The sequence below is a fragment of the Haliotis rubra genome, unplaced genomic scaffold (assembly GCF_003918875.1).
Source record: "Haliotis rubra isolate DU_JTF1 unplaced genomic scaffold, ASM391887v1 Scf1231, whole genome shotgun sequence".
In the NCBI taxonomy this organism is placed as follows: Eukaryota; Metazoa; Mollusca; class Gastropoda; order Lepetellida; family Haliotidae; genus Haliotis; species Haliotis rubra.
The window spans coordinates 183,177-200,905 of record NW_025765150.1 but is presented as its reverse complement, the minus strand read 5'-3'; the positions used below and the strand labels follow the sequence as shown (position 1 = coordinate 200,905).

Genomic DNA, 17,729 nt, shown 5'->3' with positions numbered 1-17,729 from the left:
CCATCATGACAAGAGGTTGACATGTTTCCCCATCATGACAAGAGGTTGACATGTTTCCCCATCATGTCAAGAGGTTGACATCTTTCCCCATCATGTCAAGAGGTTGACATGTTTCCCCATCATGACAAGAGGTTGACATGTTTCCCCATCATGTCAAGAGGTTGACATGTTTCCCCATCATGTCAAGAGGTTGACATGTTTCCCCATCATGACAAGAGGTTGACATGTTTCCCCATCATGTCAAGAGGTTGACATGTTTCCCCATCATGTCAAGAGGTTGACATGTTTCCCCATCATGTCAAGAGGTTGACATGTTTCCCCATCATGGCAAGATGTTGACATCTTTCCCCATCATGACAAGAGGTTAACATGTTTCCCTATCATGTCAAGAGGTTAACATGTTTCCCCATCATGTCAAGAGGTTGACATGTTTCCCCATCATGTCAAGATGTTGACATGTTTCCCCATCATGACAAGATGTTGACATGTTTCCCCATCATGTCAAGAGGTTGACATGTTTCCCCATCATGACAAGAGGTTGACATGTTTCCCCATCATGACAAGATGTTGACATGTTTCCCCATCATGGCAAGATGTTGACATGTTTCCCCATCATGTCAAGAGGTTGACATGTTTCCCCATCATGACAAGATGTTGACATGTTTCCCCATCATGTCAAGAGGTTGACATGTTAGCCCATCAAGTTAAGATGTTGACATGTTTCCCCATCATGTAAAGAGGTTGACAAGAAGTACCTTTCAGTATAAGACTACTACCATTGCTCTTTCTACAAGATTTCAAGAAGCATTATACATGCATTACCCTAAAAACCATCCAGGCAAATGAATCCGGTAGTTCACCACTCTCTGCAGCAATACTGCAATACTATTACGACTGGTAGACACTCCTCACACCTTTCATCCATGAAGGGAATCTAGCCTTAGACCTGAGGAGCCTAACCGGCACTCCACTTCCCTCCCTGATGATCTAGAATCCACAACTGTACCTATCATGGCAACAACCTACTTGAGCTGCAGCTTGAGTTGTGCCTTGGTCTCCTCCAGTTCTGTCTGACAGATCTGGAGTTCCATCTGAGTCCTCATGGACTGGTTCCTCAGCTCCGTAATCTTCTCCCATGATTGCTCATTGGCCTGCAAATGGACAGATGATATTAAAGGAACACAATTTGAACAATTTACAATATTCACACCCCACCCACCTCCTTCAGATTACCCCACCCCTTGTAGATTTCCCCATCTACCTCTTGTGAATTTCCCCCCATCTACCTCTTGTAGATCTTCCCCATCTACCTCCTGTAGATTGTAGATCTTCCCCCATCTACCTCTTGTAGATTTCCCCAATCTACCTCTTGTAGATCTTTCCCCATCTACCAATACACCCCTACCTGTTGTAGATCTTTCCCCATCTACCTCTTGTAGATCTTCCCCCATCTACCAATACACCCTCTATCTGTTGTAGATCTTCCTCCATCTACCAATACACCCTCTATCTGTTGTAGATCTTCCTCCATCTACCAATACACCCTCTACCTGTTGTAGATCTTCCCCCATCTACCAATACACCCCTCTACCTGTTGTAGATCTTCCCCATCTACCAATACACCCCACCTGTTGTACTTCCCCCATCTACCAATACACCCTCTACCTGTTGTAGATCTTCCCCCATCTACCAATACACACCCATCTCTACCTGTTGTAGATCTTCCTCCATCTACCAATACACCCTCTACCTGTTGTAGATCTTCCCCATCTACCAATACACCCTCTATCTGTTGTAGATCTTCCCCATCTACCAATACACCCTCTATCTGTTGTAGATCTTCCTCCATCTACCAATACACCCTCTACCTGTTGTAGATCTTCCTCCATCTACCAATACACCCTCTACCTGTTGTAGATCTTCCCCCATCTACCAATACACCCTCTACCTGTTGTAGATCTTCCTCCATCTACTACCACATATCTTCCTCCATCTACCAATACACCCTCTACCTGTTGTAGATCTTCCTCCATCTACCATCTACACACCCTCTACCTGTTGTAAATCTTCCTCCATCTACCAATACACCCCTCTACTACCTGTTGTAGATCTTCCTCCATCTACCAATACACCCCCTACCTGTTGTAGATCTTCCTCCATCTACCAATACACCCTCTACCTGTTGTAGATCTTCCTCCATCTACCAATACACCCCTCTACCTGTTGTAGATCTTCCTCCAGCTGCAGCTTGTCCTTCTGTAGAGCCAGCTGCTTCTCCTCTGCAGCTGCCGCCCTCAGCTCCCCTACCTGTTGTAGTCTCTGCACTCCGAGTCTCGGCGCAGCTCCTGCAGCTCTTCTCGAGCAGTCTTCTCTCTGTCAGCAAGATACTGCAAGCGGGACTTCAGTTCTTCAACTTTCTCTGACTCCCGCTGCAACATCATCAGTAAGGCATCACATATATGAGGCACAACGGCCCGACCATTGCACTGCTAGCTATATACTTAAAACAATGTGTAAACTTCTCACATGTAACTCACCTTCTCACTCTGTTAATGCATGAACAAGATAAATACTGGGGACATTCAGTGTGGATCTACAACAATGTCTTTGACAGACCATGTGAAAGTTACACCTTTACAACACCAAAATGTAAGAAATTCTGATAAAAATTGAAAATTTTAGCTATAAATTGTATATTTATAATACTTATCCTATCTCATGTAGTGTACTCTCTCTCTCATAATGGACCATTGAGTGGAAACGAACATTAAACAAAGTTTCAGGTCGCTCTTGAACCCTTCGCCCGACACACACACCAGTGCTCCCGTTCCTGGACAGCCTGGTAGCCTTCTGAGAAGCTAGCAGCACGACCTTTGGTTGGTCATGTGACTCCTCTGTCTAGTCGTTCTTGGAGTAATTGTCTTGATCTGTGAAGTGGGGGTTTGTCCATAATAGATCTCAGTGAACAGTTGTTGTGAAGAGCCATCACTGATGCTAAGTCTCAGGAGGCAAACATGTAGGCTTGCAGGAGGGTAGACCGCATCCAGAAGGCTAGCGCGGTATGGGAGACTTCCACTGATGAGGCTGTAGAGAATGGTTAAATAGGTGTTTTCACAACCGACAACGGTCTTGTGATGCAGCAGCGTAGATCTTCAGCACCCTGATGGGAAAGAGCGTGATGTCTTGGATGTCATCACATCCGTGATATGGTAAAAAGTCTATCTGGTGGTCCTGGCAGCAGCTTCTTCATTATGAAGTCCCATAGGAGACCCAGAAAAACTTTGCCATGCCTCTTCCTCTCGAAACGTACTCGACTTATGTCCAGAGCATGGAGTTCCGACATACGTGCAGCAGTATCAAGAGCTACCAGGAAGGTCTTAAATGTGATGCGCTCAAAGTTCTTCTCTTCTAGAGGTTCGTAGTCGTTGGAGACGAGGTGTCGAATGATGATGGAGAGGTCCCAAGCCAGAGGTCGGAATTTCTCGATTGGTTAGATACACTGAATGTACTGATGGAGCAACGGAAGTAAAAGGATCGGCGCACGGGGATCATCGAACCTCATGAACAAATGTAGAATGGAACTCATCCACAAAAGTTGCTTTGTCGAGCCACCACTGAATGTACTGATGGATGCCGATGGTAGTAAGAACTGCGCATATGGAGCCATTTTCACGCTGGCTCAGCGCTTCATTGCTCTCTTCGTTATTTCATAGAATGTAGTAATCCCTTGTTGATGTTATAGATCCCGTGTGCAGGCACTTCATTCTGTCAAGTATGCAGCCCAAACATCACACACACGAAATTCCCATGTGATAATGCAGTGAGCCAGCGTGGTCCTCTAGCGAGTTCTCAAGAACTAACGATGTGCCTCCATTCAACTCCCTGTATGACGTCACTGGTGCATTATCAGGTTGACTTCCATGATATTTGATGGTAGTTACTTAAAGGTCACATGCAACCAAAAAATCAAACATAATTAAAACACAATTATCACTTCTTCATGACATATAATATGTATTTCTGATTATGAAAAAACAAATAAACAAAATTATAAGCGTATAATCGCAAATCAAAAGTGCAATATTTTGTACTTGGGTTTACCTCCCTCGAAACGAAGCAGCCGGGATACCGAACCCAGTCAGAGCGGGTGGGTGTGCACTCAAGTGTAACAGCTGGTTCATTAGCAGATGCCGCCTTCACGGCTGATTGTGTGTGTATATACAGTGTATAGAGATGTTGGGTTTTGTAAATACATGCTCATTTTTTGTGTATAACATTTTGCAATCAACAGACATCATAACATGTCATGTGTTCAAGTATCACACCTGCCTGTCTGTGTAATTACATAATGTGACAGAGACCTAACTCGGGCCATAAATCAATGCATTTTGTTTATGGTGTATAGCCTGATTGGTGTTAAGTTCAAATTGCATGTGGTCAGTGATCGTGAGTTGTGTATTGAATATTGTCATTAGCAGACAGGCAGGCAGACACACAGGTGTCAATAAAACAAGACATTGAGTTTTGTCTGTGACAGCGACATATCTATATCACAGTTAGAAATTGTGTCAAAGCTAAATAATGACATTGCTTTTAAGCATCGAACTGAGAAAGTGACTCGCAAGAACGTGTGGTGAAATAGACAAATGAAATTATATAAACAGTTTATTTACTGTCATAACATATAAAAGCTCGCTACTTGTGAGATATCAACAAAACATTATGAAAAAATAGCTCACACCAAAGCCTTCACCGAAGTATTCACCAGACAGCCCGCCTCCAAGTTGCGCTGCACTTCCATATTCACTGGGCGACATGCTATGAGCGCAGCCCAGCTGTTGAAACTCCGTATTCCCCAGAAAGTCTGGGGAAAATTAGTGAAACGTTTGAACTCCGATTACGCGCGGTTTTTTTCATCGCGTTATTTTTCAACTTTATAAGTTGAATTTGCATTTTTGACGCTTTGTTTCAGTAAGTCCATACCGAAAGGTATCAGAATCTGCAAAGTTGTGTTTTACGTTGCATGTGACCTTTAAATAAGAAAGTGAGTGAGTTTAGTTTTAGGCCGCTTTTAGGAATATTCCAGCAATATCACAGCGGGTGACACCAGAAATGGCGAGTAAGTGCAGATGAGCAGGATCACCAAAGCAGACAGGTTCACCGAACCGAAAGTCAACTTCGAAAGCTGAGATGCAATAGCCGAGACAAAGTGATTCGTGGAACATGGATCGGTGAACAGTCGCTTTTCCAAAGATAAGTCGTGATCGCTGGTTGGTGGTGCAGGCGAGAACTGGGTCATAATCGTCAAGGATGGCTGAATTGAGAGCGAGGAATTCACCGATTTTCAATAGGTTCGCCGAATGTCTGGAGATGTCCTGAGAGATAGCCGATTCATGAGATATCGCCAATAAAAAAGAGAGATCGTCGAAATGCGGCGGGCTGTTGAAGGTTCCAAAGTAAGGAAGAGCCCTTTGGGGTTTCCTTGATTGTTCAATGAATGTGATCAGCGAAACTTAGTGATCATAAAAAGTTGTAGGATCAAGTTCTACGAATCATTCAATTCAAGGGGATCGTCAAATTTTGAGGAACCACCGCATCTTGTAATACCAATGAATGTGGGTACTCCACATCGAGCCACTCGGGGGATCTGCAATCCACTCGATGCATCCAAATTCACACTTAAGAATAATTTGATGGCATATCTAGAAGTAGTAAATCTGATATATGTGTGGTCGTTCTATGAGGTTGGTTCACCGATTGCCGAGGGATTGACAAAGTAGAAGAGATTGCCGAACATCTCGAGAAGTCTAACGCGCATGTTGAACGTAGGTTGGAACTCTGGACAATGGTGCAGTCGAATTCAGAACAACCAAGGGTGTCTGGTTCGTGTATGGGTTCACCGAACGATTGCCGAACAAGTCGAAGTCTGATGCCTGGTCACAACCGGAGCGATCGCCGATGCACGAGGGATCGCTGAATCTAGCTGGTACGATGAATCACCAGGGTTTGCTGAGTGGTGGGTTTGGTACTGTAGTGATCGGCGAATCACTGGAGGCATCCACAGGATGACATAGTCATCTCTACTCTTAGCGCAAGTAGAGCCTAATTCTTCTATATAATTAGAGAGCTGTTGTTGTTTAACATGGTGCATAGGCTGCACCTGATCTTCCTCTTCTATTCTTCAACCGCAAAGACCACAGAAGTTTATGCAGGATGTGTGCAGGCTTTCTTACTAAATGTAGAAAGTCTTCTTGCAGTCAACGCAAACTTTACTTTTCCTTGCCGTTGAATCCCCCTGTTGTTGTGAAGGTTACCGTAGTCAACAGTATTCACGAAATACAAACTGTTCAAACACTAACTTTTGAAAGAATTCGTAATTGAAATGAAAATACCTGCACAAACAATCAAGCTATGGAAATCGTTACTTTTCCATCACCATATGATGTGTCATAACTCACTGGGCCAATGAAATTGAAGAACGTTATTGACCTAAATAAAACGACCAATCATTGGTAATCAAAACATAAATCAGCTGATAAGCACATGGTACAATGCTTTACCAGCTGCAAACAATCTTGAAACTTGCGAAATTCAGTGTGGATCTCAATAAAAAAAACCTGTTCATAGTACACATCCTTGTATTATGGGTTTTCAGATGTTCAAAAAAGATTTTAGGTTTTCATGAATAATTACACGAACATGAGGACAGGGCGCTAGTGTGATAAGAAAGAGAATGACTAGACAGTGGAGTCACATGACCATCCAGGCAGAATGCTGCATGCTTCTCAGGAGGCTACCAGGCTGTCCGTGAATGGGAGCAGTGGTGTGTGTTCGGGCGAAGGGTTCAAAAGACACTTTGTTTACAGTTTGTTTCCATTCAACAGTCGATTACAAGAGAGAGAGTATATTCTGTGAGATAGGATAAGTTTCAAAAATTGTTTGCAGTGAATAAATAAACTGGTAGTAGTGGTACAGAAAACTGGAGCAAACTTTTCATAAGCCCATGTTAGCCTGTCTTTTCCCATTTAGTACACAGGTAGGAATATGTACCATGTGCGAAGGTAATATGTCATGGCTGTCTTATGTTGTTGGTGTGTGCACCCGAAAATTAGATGTCCTGAGGTAGTTGTGTGGTAGAATTGGTCTTCACAATGCAACTGAGGTGTATAGCCTAAGTGATCTGACTTGGTTCCTTAGAAAAATGTAATTTTTAGAGTAAAATTGATATTTTATACTAATTGGTACTCACCACGAAGTTGCTCCCCTTTGTTTCCCCTGGCGGGAAAGGTGTCGCCACCCTCTGGCCATGTGTGCTCCACTCTCTCCTGATTTAGCGAGCCCAACACTTGAATTTACAGGGAAATCCAAAGTGTTATGTGGGGAGGATGGGAGGGCTAACCTCATGAGTCAGGATAAGTATAAAATATCAATTTTACTCTAAAAATTACATATTTTTCCTTATCCTGACTCATGCTCTTTTGCTTGTAGCATCCTACGGAACGGAGGTGGGTAACAGAATACTTTGGATTTATAATTAGTGATTTTGTATAGATATACTGTAATATCCCCTACGGGAACTTCCTGAAGGCTTAGATTTAGGATGTTTCCTGTATAAAGAAAACCATAGGTTATATAAAGCCATTAAAGGGGAAATTACATTATGAATATATTGAACAATACATATAAATTATATATATATATATAGGTGACTCTGATAGAGGCACTGAACTTGACTATACCAAAGTATATGCTTAAGGTTGAATACTTAAGCTGAACATATATACATAGCCCTAAAACTCCGTGAGTTATAAGCTAGATGAGTATGTATAAAATACATATTAATCTTGTGAGGATAATATTTTAACGCCTACTTCAGGGACTGTCAGTTGCTGAGCCGAGGACCAGTGGTCCCAAATGGTGAATGCCAGAGACATCTTCTGTAGTGATGTCTCTCAGGTAGTGATTAGCAAATACCATGTTAGATTTCCAATAGCATCCTTCCATAATCGTGTTCAAGAACAGTTACCGTAGGGCTGAGGGGTAGAGGCCAGTGCCCTGATCTCATGTGGATTTGATGCTGTTGGTGGGTCCAAGCCTGCTGCCTTGTAGGCACGGGAGAATGATCCTCACAGTCCTTATCCAAATAGATATTGTGGTCCGTGACACTTCTGTTTGATTCGTGGGCTTATAAGGGGATGAATAAACGCTTTGAGAAATCTTCTCCTTGTTTTGGATCGTCAGAATAAACTTTGAGCTCTTACCGGACACAGTGATAGGTCTTGTGTATCTTGTGATCCGAGAATAGAGGATAGCCGGATGTGGAATAATCTGTCTGGTTGACCTGGCAGTTGATTTTTGCTTGATGAAATCCATCTTAATCCGAGGTGCTGTGTTATGATTGTCATCAAACTGTATCCTCTCGTAATCCAGAGCGTGAATTTTAGACATTCTTGCTGCTGTGGCTAGCGATAGCAGAAACAGTGTTTTCTGTGAGAGAAATTCAAAGTTTGTCGATTCCAAAGGTTCATAGACCTCACTCGTGAGGTGTTGTAACACTACATTCAGATCCCAAGCTGGGGCGTGGAACTTCCGCTTTTGGTCCTCCAATCGGAAAGCTCGTAGTAAGGCCAGTAACTCTGGAGATCTTTGATTACACAATGCCATTTAGAAAGTGGTCAAATGTAACATATGTTATATTTGGGATTACACTTTCTTTGTAAAGTACAAATTCTAGTACTTTTTGAGTTGAGCCCCATCCGGGATTCGAACTCACACCCTCAGAGTCAGGCACCTAATCGCCGGCACACAAAGTCAGCCGCCTAACCCACTCAGCTACCGCGACTTCCACGCGACTGGAGATCTTGTCAATTTGACACCCGTTCTCATGGTGATTACAGAACTAAGCGCGGCAAGATATGTTGATATCGTTGAACCTTTTAAATGTTTGTTTTGGCGTAGGTAACACAAATAGTCTGCCACTTGAGGTTGTGAAGCCTCTCTTGCTGTAAACCCTTTCTTTGTTGCATAATTTTCGAAACTGTGCCACTTGTCGTCGTACTAGTTACGAGTTGAGTAACGTAAGGCAAGCGTGACTGCTTTTGCCGCCCTGGCAGAATATCCTCTCTTGTTTAAACACATTTGTATACAGTCCATAACGCAGTAGTTGGAACATTGCTGGGTTTCCGTGCACTTGTTTTGGTGTGAGGATGAATTAACAGGTTTGCTTGGCTTTGGTAGCTCCAGTGTTGGTTGACCCGATTTCTTTGAATTAGTATGGGAAACCACGTTCTGGCCGACCAGTAGGGCGCACCAAAGTGAGTTGTAGGCTCTGTGTTTGTCTGATTTTCTGTAATACTTGAGGTATTATTGCTGGCGGCGGAAACGCTGACGCATTGAGGCCTTCCCATGATAGACTTAGAGCCGCCGTTGCCCAAGCTTGGGGGTCTGGGACTGGTGACACGAATGTCGGTAGCTGATTGTTGAATCGCTGTGGGCGAATAGGTCTATTAGCGGCGCCCTCCTAATTGCTTCTTGATTATCTGTGCAAAAATTTCTGTTGATCATCCACTCTGTCGGTGATGGTAGATGAGGCCGAGAGAGCCGCCTGCTAGTATATTTCTGGCTCCGGGAATGTGCACTGCTCTGACATGTAGATTTAGATCTTGTATTAAATCGAACAGTTGAAAGTTTAGGTTCAAAAGGTTCATCGATCTCGTTGAGCCTTGCTTGTTTATGTAGAAACGCCACTGTCGAATTGTCTGTATGGATCATTAGGTAGCATTTTGTAGAAATGTGCTCCAATGTAGAATGGCTGCTGATTACAGCTTTCATTTCTAGACTGTTTATATGGAGTTTGCATTCTTGCTGATTCCATAATCCTGATATCGTGTGGTTGGTGAGATGAGCTCCCCAACCTTGAGTGACGCGCCTACATACAGATGGGTTTTGTATTCCTGCTCTGCTAAACAAATCCCTTCGCAGACATTCGATTTCTTGGTCCACCATAGTAGATGCGGTCCCGAGATGTTTCGGTAGACTGAATGGTTGTACATCGCTGAGATGTGCGCTGATGAGGACCTGTAGGGGCGTAACTGTAATCTGCCTGTGACAGTCATGTCTTGGGCTGATGTGAGAAGACCTAGTAGGCTCTGCCATTGTCGCGAGTGGTAACGGAGAGAGTAGAGCTGGTGGAATGGTCTGCTGTATCTTGAGCCAACGGTCTTCTGGTAACATAATACGGTTGCGATTTGTGATGAATCGAATACCTAGGAACTGCAGGTCTTGCGATGGTACTAGGTCCGACTTGCGTAAGTTTACTAACCAACCTAGTTGTGTTAGTAGCTTTATGATGTAATTTAACTGTAGTTTGAGACGCAGTGGATCTTGATCTACTTGTATCCCGTCGTCGAGGTAAAACGCGACTGGCGTAGCCCTTGACGATGTAGAAATTGATAATCGGTTTCGTTATCCTCGTGAATAGCCAGGGGCTGATGATATTCAATGGGGAGTACTTTCCACTGGTAATGTAGCCCTTCTAGAGTAAATCGTAGGTATTTCCTGAATCGGGATGAATGGGGATGTGCAGGTAGGCATCCTGTAGATCTATGCTGCCCATGTAGTCCATAGGGATCTAATCATCTGGCGTAACTGAGGTAAATGTATCATGCCGAAACTTCGGTGGTTTCATGTGAGATAGTTCTTGTTGAAAAGCTCATGTTGTAGATGAGTCTGTATTCGTCCGTGGAGTTTTTCTTGGGAACTAGGAAAACTGGGGAGTAGAAACCTGGTTCGACGCTTGCTTGATCTATTACTTCTATGGCCTGTTTGGATAGGAGTGATGAAACAGCCTCTTATCTTTGGTAGTTGTTGGCGCTGTAAATCTAACCTGGGGGTTTGATTGTCAGCGAGGCTTGGCCTGTAGAGGATACAAAATCTGTGTTGAAGAATGTTGGTGACGTAAGGGTCTTGCAATATTCCCCAGTTTTCCCAGTGTAGTTGGAGGCGGCCACCCACTTGAGTTGGCTGTACTGGAACGGCTGGGGTGGAAGACTCCAGTCGTTCAACCTGTGTTTCAGCTGCCTATAATTGGCGGAACCTCTGGGTGTCCTGCCTCTTCCTGATCCTCCTCTATAGTTGCCATATGGGCTTACTCTAAAGAATCTTTACCTCTAGAGCTGGCTATCTTCCTGTCTCTTGCTCTTTGTAGGCCCGTGAACTTAGATCTGCCTGAGTATCTTTGTGAAGTCTGACCTAATGACGCTGGCTAGTGTGTCCATCGATCTAATCATAAGGACTTCCCTGGAATCCTTAGAGACTTCCTTGGCGACTTTGTCGATTTCTCCGTCAAAATGGATGTTGTCGACCACGGGCTGTATAAAGTGGGGCTGTAAAGTTCTCCCCCAATTACAGGAGGCTTAGGAGGCCTTGGACGACGAGCTAAGGTCAGTGCTGCTGAAACAGATGTAAGATGACCGTTAAAACTGCTGATCTTTCTTTTGCATAAGTAAGGCAGAATAAATCATTCTATCATCTTCCGGCCGTGGAATCCCGGAATCTAGTAATAAGAGTCTCATTGATCGCCCTAGATCTATTTAACCCAAAGAACATACGCCTCGTCATGGTTTCTATATGAGCCAACTTACGATCATCCATCTTGTAAATCTTGTTCTTTACATCGCTGATGATCTTATAGTTCTCATCGATGTCCTGGGCCTTGTAGAAGGAGTCCATGTTATGCGTGAGAACTTCTTGGCTTGAAAGTTGGGCAGATGTGGTGTTTGAACTTTCAATTAGCTTTCTGGAAAGCTGCATCTAGATTCTGTGGCACTGCCGCACCGGGTCGATCGGGGTAGAGTGATTGCATCTGGATCATCTTCCTTCATCAAATACGCCTGGCGCTGTATTGCCACTTTTAGATGGTGATGTGAGATCTAGGTTATTGACCATCCAATACCGTGATTCTGCATCAGAAAAATATGATTCCTCCATCATCCCTCAAACCATCATCATTAACAAATTGTAGATGCTCTTCGGGACGCGTGTAGCTGTCTGTATATCTGATGAGGTTTGTGGCGCATCTAGTTGACTCGTGCGCCGCTATGTGGAGATCTGGACGGGTGATCGACCTGGTGATGAACGAAGTGGAGATCGCGTCTATGGGATGATCTTCTCGGAGACTTGTGAGGTGAATGTTGATAGCTTCGAAGCCTTCGGCAGTCCCTCGATGTTCTTCTAGATGATGAGGATCTGGAATCATATGTCCTTTCTCAGCGAATGCCTTCGCCGCTAAGCTTCATTTGCGTCCGGTCCGGGGGATCGATGATATGACCTTCGCGGCCTCCGTGATGTCTGATGGTCTGAGTCCATATCTAGAGATGAAATCGAAGATGGTGATGACCTCTCCATCGCCGCTGGCGCGAAGGCCTTAGCCGAAGCTGTACATCTAGGTCCTTCGTCCAAGGTGGTGCGGGACTTCCTTCGCTGAAGGTGACATCGTCTTGGCTGCTACGTGTTGACGGGGGTGCCTCTGGGGTGCTGTTCACGTTGGAGCCTTCATCGGCGGTTCGGACCCTGCTTCATGCCAGTTTGTAGTGGCGCATTCCTCCATGATGTTCATAATCTGCCGCATCATGTCTTCTGGGATGATCTGTAGATCGAAGTCGTCGGCGTCTTTTCTGCGATGGGGGTTCACATCAATGGCGTCTGACGCCGGTGTAGAGGCATCAGGCTGCATGGTGATCTCTGCAGAAGTCACAGTCGCTGACACCGTCAGCTTCTGCCGTGAGTAAGTCGGGATGATTATCGGCTGATCATCGTAGAGGCCCAATTCTGCTGCTGGAACGATCTCGCTGAGAAAGTTCTTGCTGTCTGTCTTCAGATTTCCCTTTGAAGTCTGGCGCTGCCTGGGTGTCCTCAATCTGCGCTTTGAGGCGACGATGAGGCCTCTTAGACTTGGTCTGCAATGACGGATGTCTGGGGGAGGCCGGTCGTTTTTTTCAGGTAACGGATCGGCGCCTCGTCGCCTTCACCGGAAGGGTCTCTAGCAGAACACCAGACGGGAGAGGGTCGATCGCTAGCAGCTGACTGGATGGAATATCTGGACTCTCTGCCATGTTTTGCCCTTGTTTGCGTGATCTATCTGCAGCACGCCTTAAGACGCAAAGATGATATTTATTAAATGCAGAATGAGATAAATTAATGCAGTAACTGCAACGTGAATTAAACGCATTACCGATGAACTAGGGCATATTACATGTGGATCGGAGGGAAAAACGTAATCTACAAATCGTGACAGATTTTCATCAACGTAAAGCTTAGCTGAACAATCACGAATACACGTGAATAAACAGTAGAAATAATGATAATTAATCAATACAAATAGTAAAGGATACTAGCTATACCTCTATAGAAACCTATGAGAGGTAAAAACTAAGAGATTATCAAAGGATATGGTGTGTAAGGAGACACGAGGCGCTCTCACATCCTGCTCACTGGGCGAAGAAGGAGAGAGTGAAGCACATGGCCAGAGGGTGGCGACACCTTTCCCGCCAGGGGAAACAAAGGGGAGCAACTCGTGGTGAGTACCAATTAGTGATTTTATTTTGAAGGGAGCTTCAAATAAGGAGATACAAGTGTTCCACTATGTTCGCAAAAAGAAGAAGACAAGCAAAAGAGCATGAGTCAGGATAAAGAAAAATTGTTAAGTTTACCATTGAAATTAAATTGTCATCCTTGGCACAGAGAAAAATAAACTCATGATCATTCTGCATGCAGTAACTAAAGTGTATGTGTATACATGATTACAACACCTGTCTGTCATTTGTCAAGTTGCCAAGGTCCTTCTCAAATTCAATACGTGTCCTCTTGTTAGACGTCCGAAGTGTGTTTACTTCAGTCTCCAGTTTGACAATCAAACTTTTGGCCGTAATCACCTCTGCTTTCATCAGTTTCTCCTCCTTCTCCTTGTCTACAAGAGCAACATCATGCATCACTTGTACATTCAAATGATAGTAATATAGTGCATCACCTGCTACATACTGACAGCAACATAAAGCATGACTTGCTGGGTTAACATTCAACTGACAATCAGACCATCAAAACTGACGCCATGATCAAATCTGTGATTCCAATCCATGAAGAATGGTGAATATTCCTGCTACAAAGCACAAGAACCACCACTCTCCTCAACCAGCAGCCATGGCTCTGTGCCAATACATGAGCTCCTATTGCCAGGGCCTAGATTTTTGAATTTTAATTAGCTCTAAGATAGTCGTAAGTTAAAGTTAGTGTATGGCAGTAACGACTATCTTAGAGCTAAGAGAGCTTCGACAATCTAGGCCCAGATGTTTTACTACATTGTAAGTCTTTCATTTAAGGGCATTACAAAGCAGTGGAACTGAACAGATGTTTTGAGGGTCAACTGACCTCAATGAGGGCTGAATGAATACATATTTCAGATTACGTTTTGAGGGCTGACTGACCTAGGAGGTTTCTCATTGACACGACAGGAGATGAGGATGTGTTTGTATCGTCATTTTCAGCTTGGTTGAGGTTGAAGCTCCCTTCTATTTGTTGTCTCCTACTGGCTGACACAAAGGCATCAAACTCTCGTTTCATCCGAATCACAGCAGTGTTGTCACCAGGGATGTCCATGGTGATGTTTCTGGCAGCAAGAGACTTCAGGGTTCCCCCATTTCAGTTCCTGTAAAACAACATTCTTTTTTAATCATGTATTTGATAACATTCCCTGTTCGGCCACCCTCTTCATTTTGTCAAAATAGTAATTCATCAAAAAGAAGAGCGAATATTTCCTGCAAACTGAGGCTTTCTACCAGTAATGTCAGAATAATGCTGATGACAATAATTTTCTTTACTAAAAGACAGATAAACTGAACAAATAATTTCTTATAAATGTTGACTTTCCTTACAATTCATGGGAAGCGCCATTTTCCAATTTGCACCGCTTCCGGTGTAAGAATGAGAGTTATCGGCCTTGGACCAGAGCGCGATCATTTTGGTTGTCTCTCACAGACGAATATAGGTAAGTGGATATTGGAAGTGAAAAGCGTACTTACGAAAGATAATGGAAGATTTTGATTGTATATCAGCTAAATAGGAGGGATGTCTTCGTATGGCACTTATGAAACTTCCATCGAAAATAAGAGAGAGATCACTGATATTTGGATACAGAGTGCACAATAAAATTAATAATACGAACAATTTGTAAGAAGTTGAATCTATTTTACTCATTTCAGTGTGGTATTACTAAGATTCCATTGTCATTTTATGTTAACAGATTCAATGCTGTTTTAGATAATGAGTTATTCCATGGAAGGAAGTAAAATGGGCCAACTTCAAGATGATTTTGTTTCCTAAGTTATCTCTGAAACAAGTTTGATTTTCTTCATGACACTTTCCATAGATTTGATAGAAAAGGGATACTGGTCATCTCTGTTCTCACTTACACGTTCATTATTAATGTTGCGGCATGTATGATAACAAAAACTGTCATGAGTGACTTCTTTGTATTTTCTCCTTCCAGACAATGGTATCAAGTACATTACTGATTAGGCATCTGCCATCAGATCTCACACCAGCGGATAAAGATGACCTGTTGCGTCACTTCGGTGCTGTCAGCGTGCAGTTTATGGGGACTACAGGTCCGATGAAACATGCAGCATTTGCTGGATTCACTGACCAGGCCCAAGCTGCCAAAGCTCTTACAAGACTGCATCAGCTGGATGTCCTAGGATCAAGACTAAAAGCAGAATTTGCTAAAGAGAGCCTTGCCCCTGACAGAATAAAGACAGATCAGCCTTGGACAAAAGAGAAAGTAGCAGACAATAATACGAAAGAGAAAGAGGCTATTGTACCCCCTTCTTTTGATGATGTTTACCACAAGTGGAGCATCAACTACCCTCGCAACCCACGACTTCACTACATGTACCCCCCACCCACAGTTTCCATCCTCACCAACATTGCTAATGCTTTAGCATCCTATCCTAAGTTTTATGTTCAAGTACTGCATCTCATGAACAAGATGAACGTCCCCACCCCTTTCGGTGTTCTCACTACCACGCCACCTATCCCTGCAGATTTGAAACATCAAGCTGAAGAAAAGTCAGCTGCGAATATTTCAGCGAAATCTACAAGCTCTGAATCGGAAATAGAGAGTGGAGGTGAAGGAAAATCTTTAGATGTCCATGTCCCTGATCAGATTTATGCAAGAAAGCGAAAGAGGAGTCACAAGAAAGCCCGGCTTATGATACAACCCCTGGCAGAGGTTACAGCTCAAGGTTCTGTTCCTCCCGACCAGATCGTAAAACCATCAGAGGTCTTTGAACAGGTACAAGACAAACCTGCCCAGAAGAAGATCCAGTTGAAGCTTCCTTCATTGGTGTCTAGCACAGCTCAGGAGGAAACTGGTGTTGCCAAGATGGACACCACAGAGTCAACTTCACGTTTGATGCAAGACGAAGAGACAGGAGGCTTCGGGAGGATGGAGCCTGTCCAGAAGGAGCTTGAGGACAGTGCCCCTCCTGAAGAAGATGACTGGGTTAGACATGGCTTTGTTTCCCAGGAGGAGCTAGATAGAGGCAGGTTACCAATGTCGGAACTCAAGGAACTATCTGTTTTCAGGAGGTATGAAAGAGGAGAGCCAAGTTGTCGACTTTATTTGAAAAACCTTGCTAAACAAGTAACTGATAACGAATTGCGGTTCATATATGGTCGGTTCATTGATGTGACAAACGAACAAGATCTAAATATATTTGATGTGCGTCTCATGAAGGAAGGTAAAATGAAAGGTCAGGCCTTTGTCACTTTCCCAAGTGAAGATAAGGCCATTCCTGCCTTGGAACAAACAAATGGTTACATTCTTAATGGCAAACCCATTGTGGTGCAGTTTGCAAGATCAGCTAAGCAGAAGTGAGGATTTGTGTGGAATGTTTGTTATTGCCTAGCTGGTATTACATGGTCATTTTGAGATCATTGCTGTGTTTGTGTTTTACCAACCAGAGAGGATTATCAGATCTTTCTTTGTCATGCCAAAATCATATGTTCAACAAAAGCATGCATTCATTTTGAGATTCAGGGGCAGAAAATGGTCTCCACTGTCAAAATCTTGTCATATAACCCTCAAATAAGCAAGAATTGGGTGATTACAATGAACAACTTTGTTGATGATGTATCACTGTATCCCAACTACATGCTCATGCTATTACATAGTATTTATGATACTGACTAGGTATTAGTTACCGGTATACCGCAATACGCTTTTCAAATGATACTTATTGTAATATTTTTTTCTGAGAACATGTATATTGGGTAAAAAACATATGAATTGTTTGTGATTATCTTTATGGTTAAAATTAAAATCTATACAGACTTTCATTCACAACAGATGTTTTCCTTCGTTATTCAATGACAAAACGTTATACTGTAATACTATAAATTGTATAAAAAAGAAAATAGAATCCCTGACTATATGCAGCTAAATTTGAGATTGCTGTTATCAGAACCATAACATATAATGTAGAAAATAGGATCCACATGTACAATTAGTGTCACTTACTGTCAAACACTTAAGTTCTCAATATATAGTAATATGTATCGCAATGCGGGTACTTGAATCACAATATATTGCAATACAATTCAATTGCCAATACACAGCCCTAGTAGGTATACACCCAGCTGCTGTTGGGGTCTGAATATTGTTGACTCTGAAAACA

At 43.3% G+C, this 17,729-nt stretch overlaps 2 protein-coding genes across 2 annotated transcripts in view; one reads left to right on the top strand and one right to left on the bottom strand.

Annotated features, from left to right (window-relative positions):
• Nucleotides 1-14,970, bottom strand: part of LOC124266139 (mitotic spindle assembly checkpoint protein MAD1-like) — a 31,362-nt gene extending 16,392 nt beyond the window's left edge. Inside the window, exons 1-6 of the mRNA XM_046700949.1 lie at nt 14,928-14,970; nt 14,481-14,701; nt 13,809-13,966; nt 2,331-2,429; nt 2,221-2,298; nt 1,027-1,151 (exon numbers count right to left, since the gene is read on the bottom strand). Of these exons, the coding sequence (XP_046556905.1) occupies nt 1,027-1,151; nt 2,221-2,298; nt 2,331-2,429; nt 13,809-13,966; nt 14,481-14,652 (632 nt within the window). The 5' untranslated portion in view covers nt 14,653-14,701; nt 14,928-14,970. The remainder of the gene's footprint in view (nt 1-1,026; nt 1,152-2,220; nt 2,299-2,330; nt 2,430-13,808; nt 13,967-14,480; nt 14,702-14,927) is intronic.
• Nucleotides 14,971-14,980: 10 nt separating this feature from the next.
• On the top strand, nt 14,981-17,398 carry LOC124266135 (RNA-binding region-containing protein 3-like). The gene is made up of 2 exons (XM_046700947.1): nt 14,981-15,040; nt 15,542-17,398. The coding sequence occupies exon 2, from the start codon at nt 15,545-15,547 to the stop codon at nt 16,928-16,930; it is 1,386 nt and encodes a 461-aa protein (XP_046556903.1). The 5' UTR covers nt 14,981-15,040; nt 15,542-15,544; the 3' UTR covers nt 16,931-17,398.
• Nucleotides 17,399-17,729: the final 331 nt, after the last annotated feature.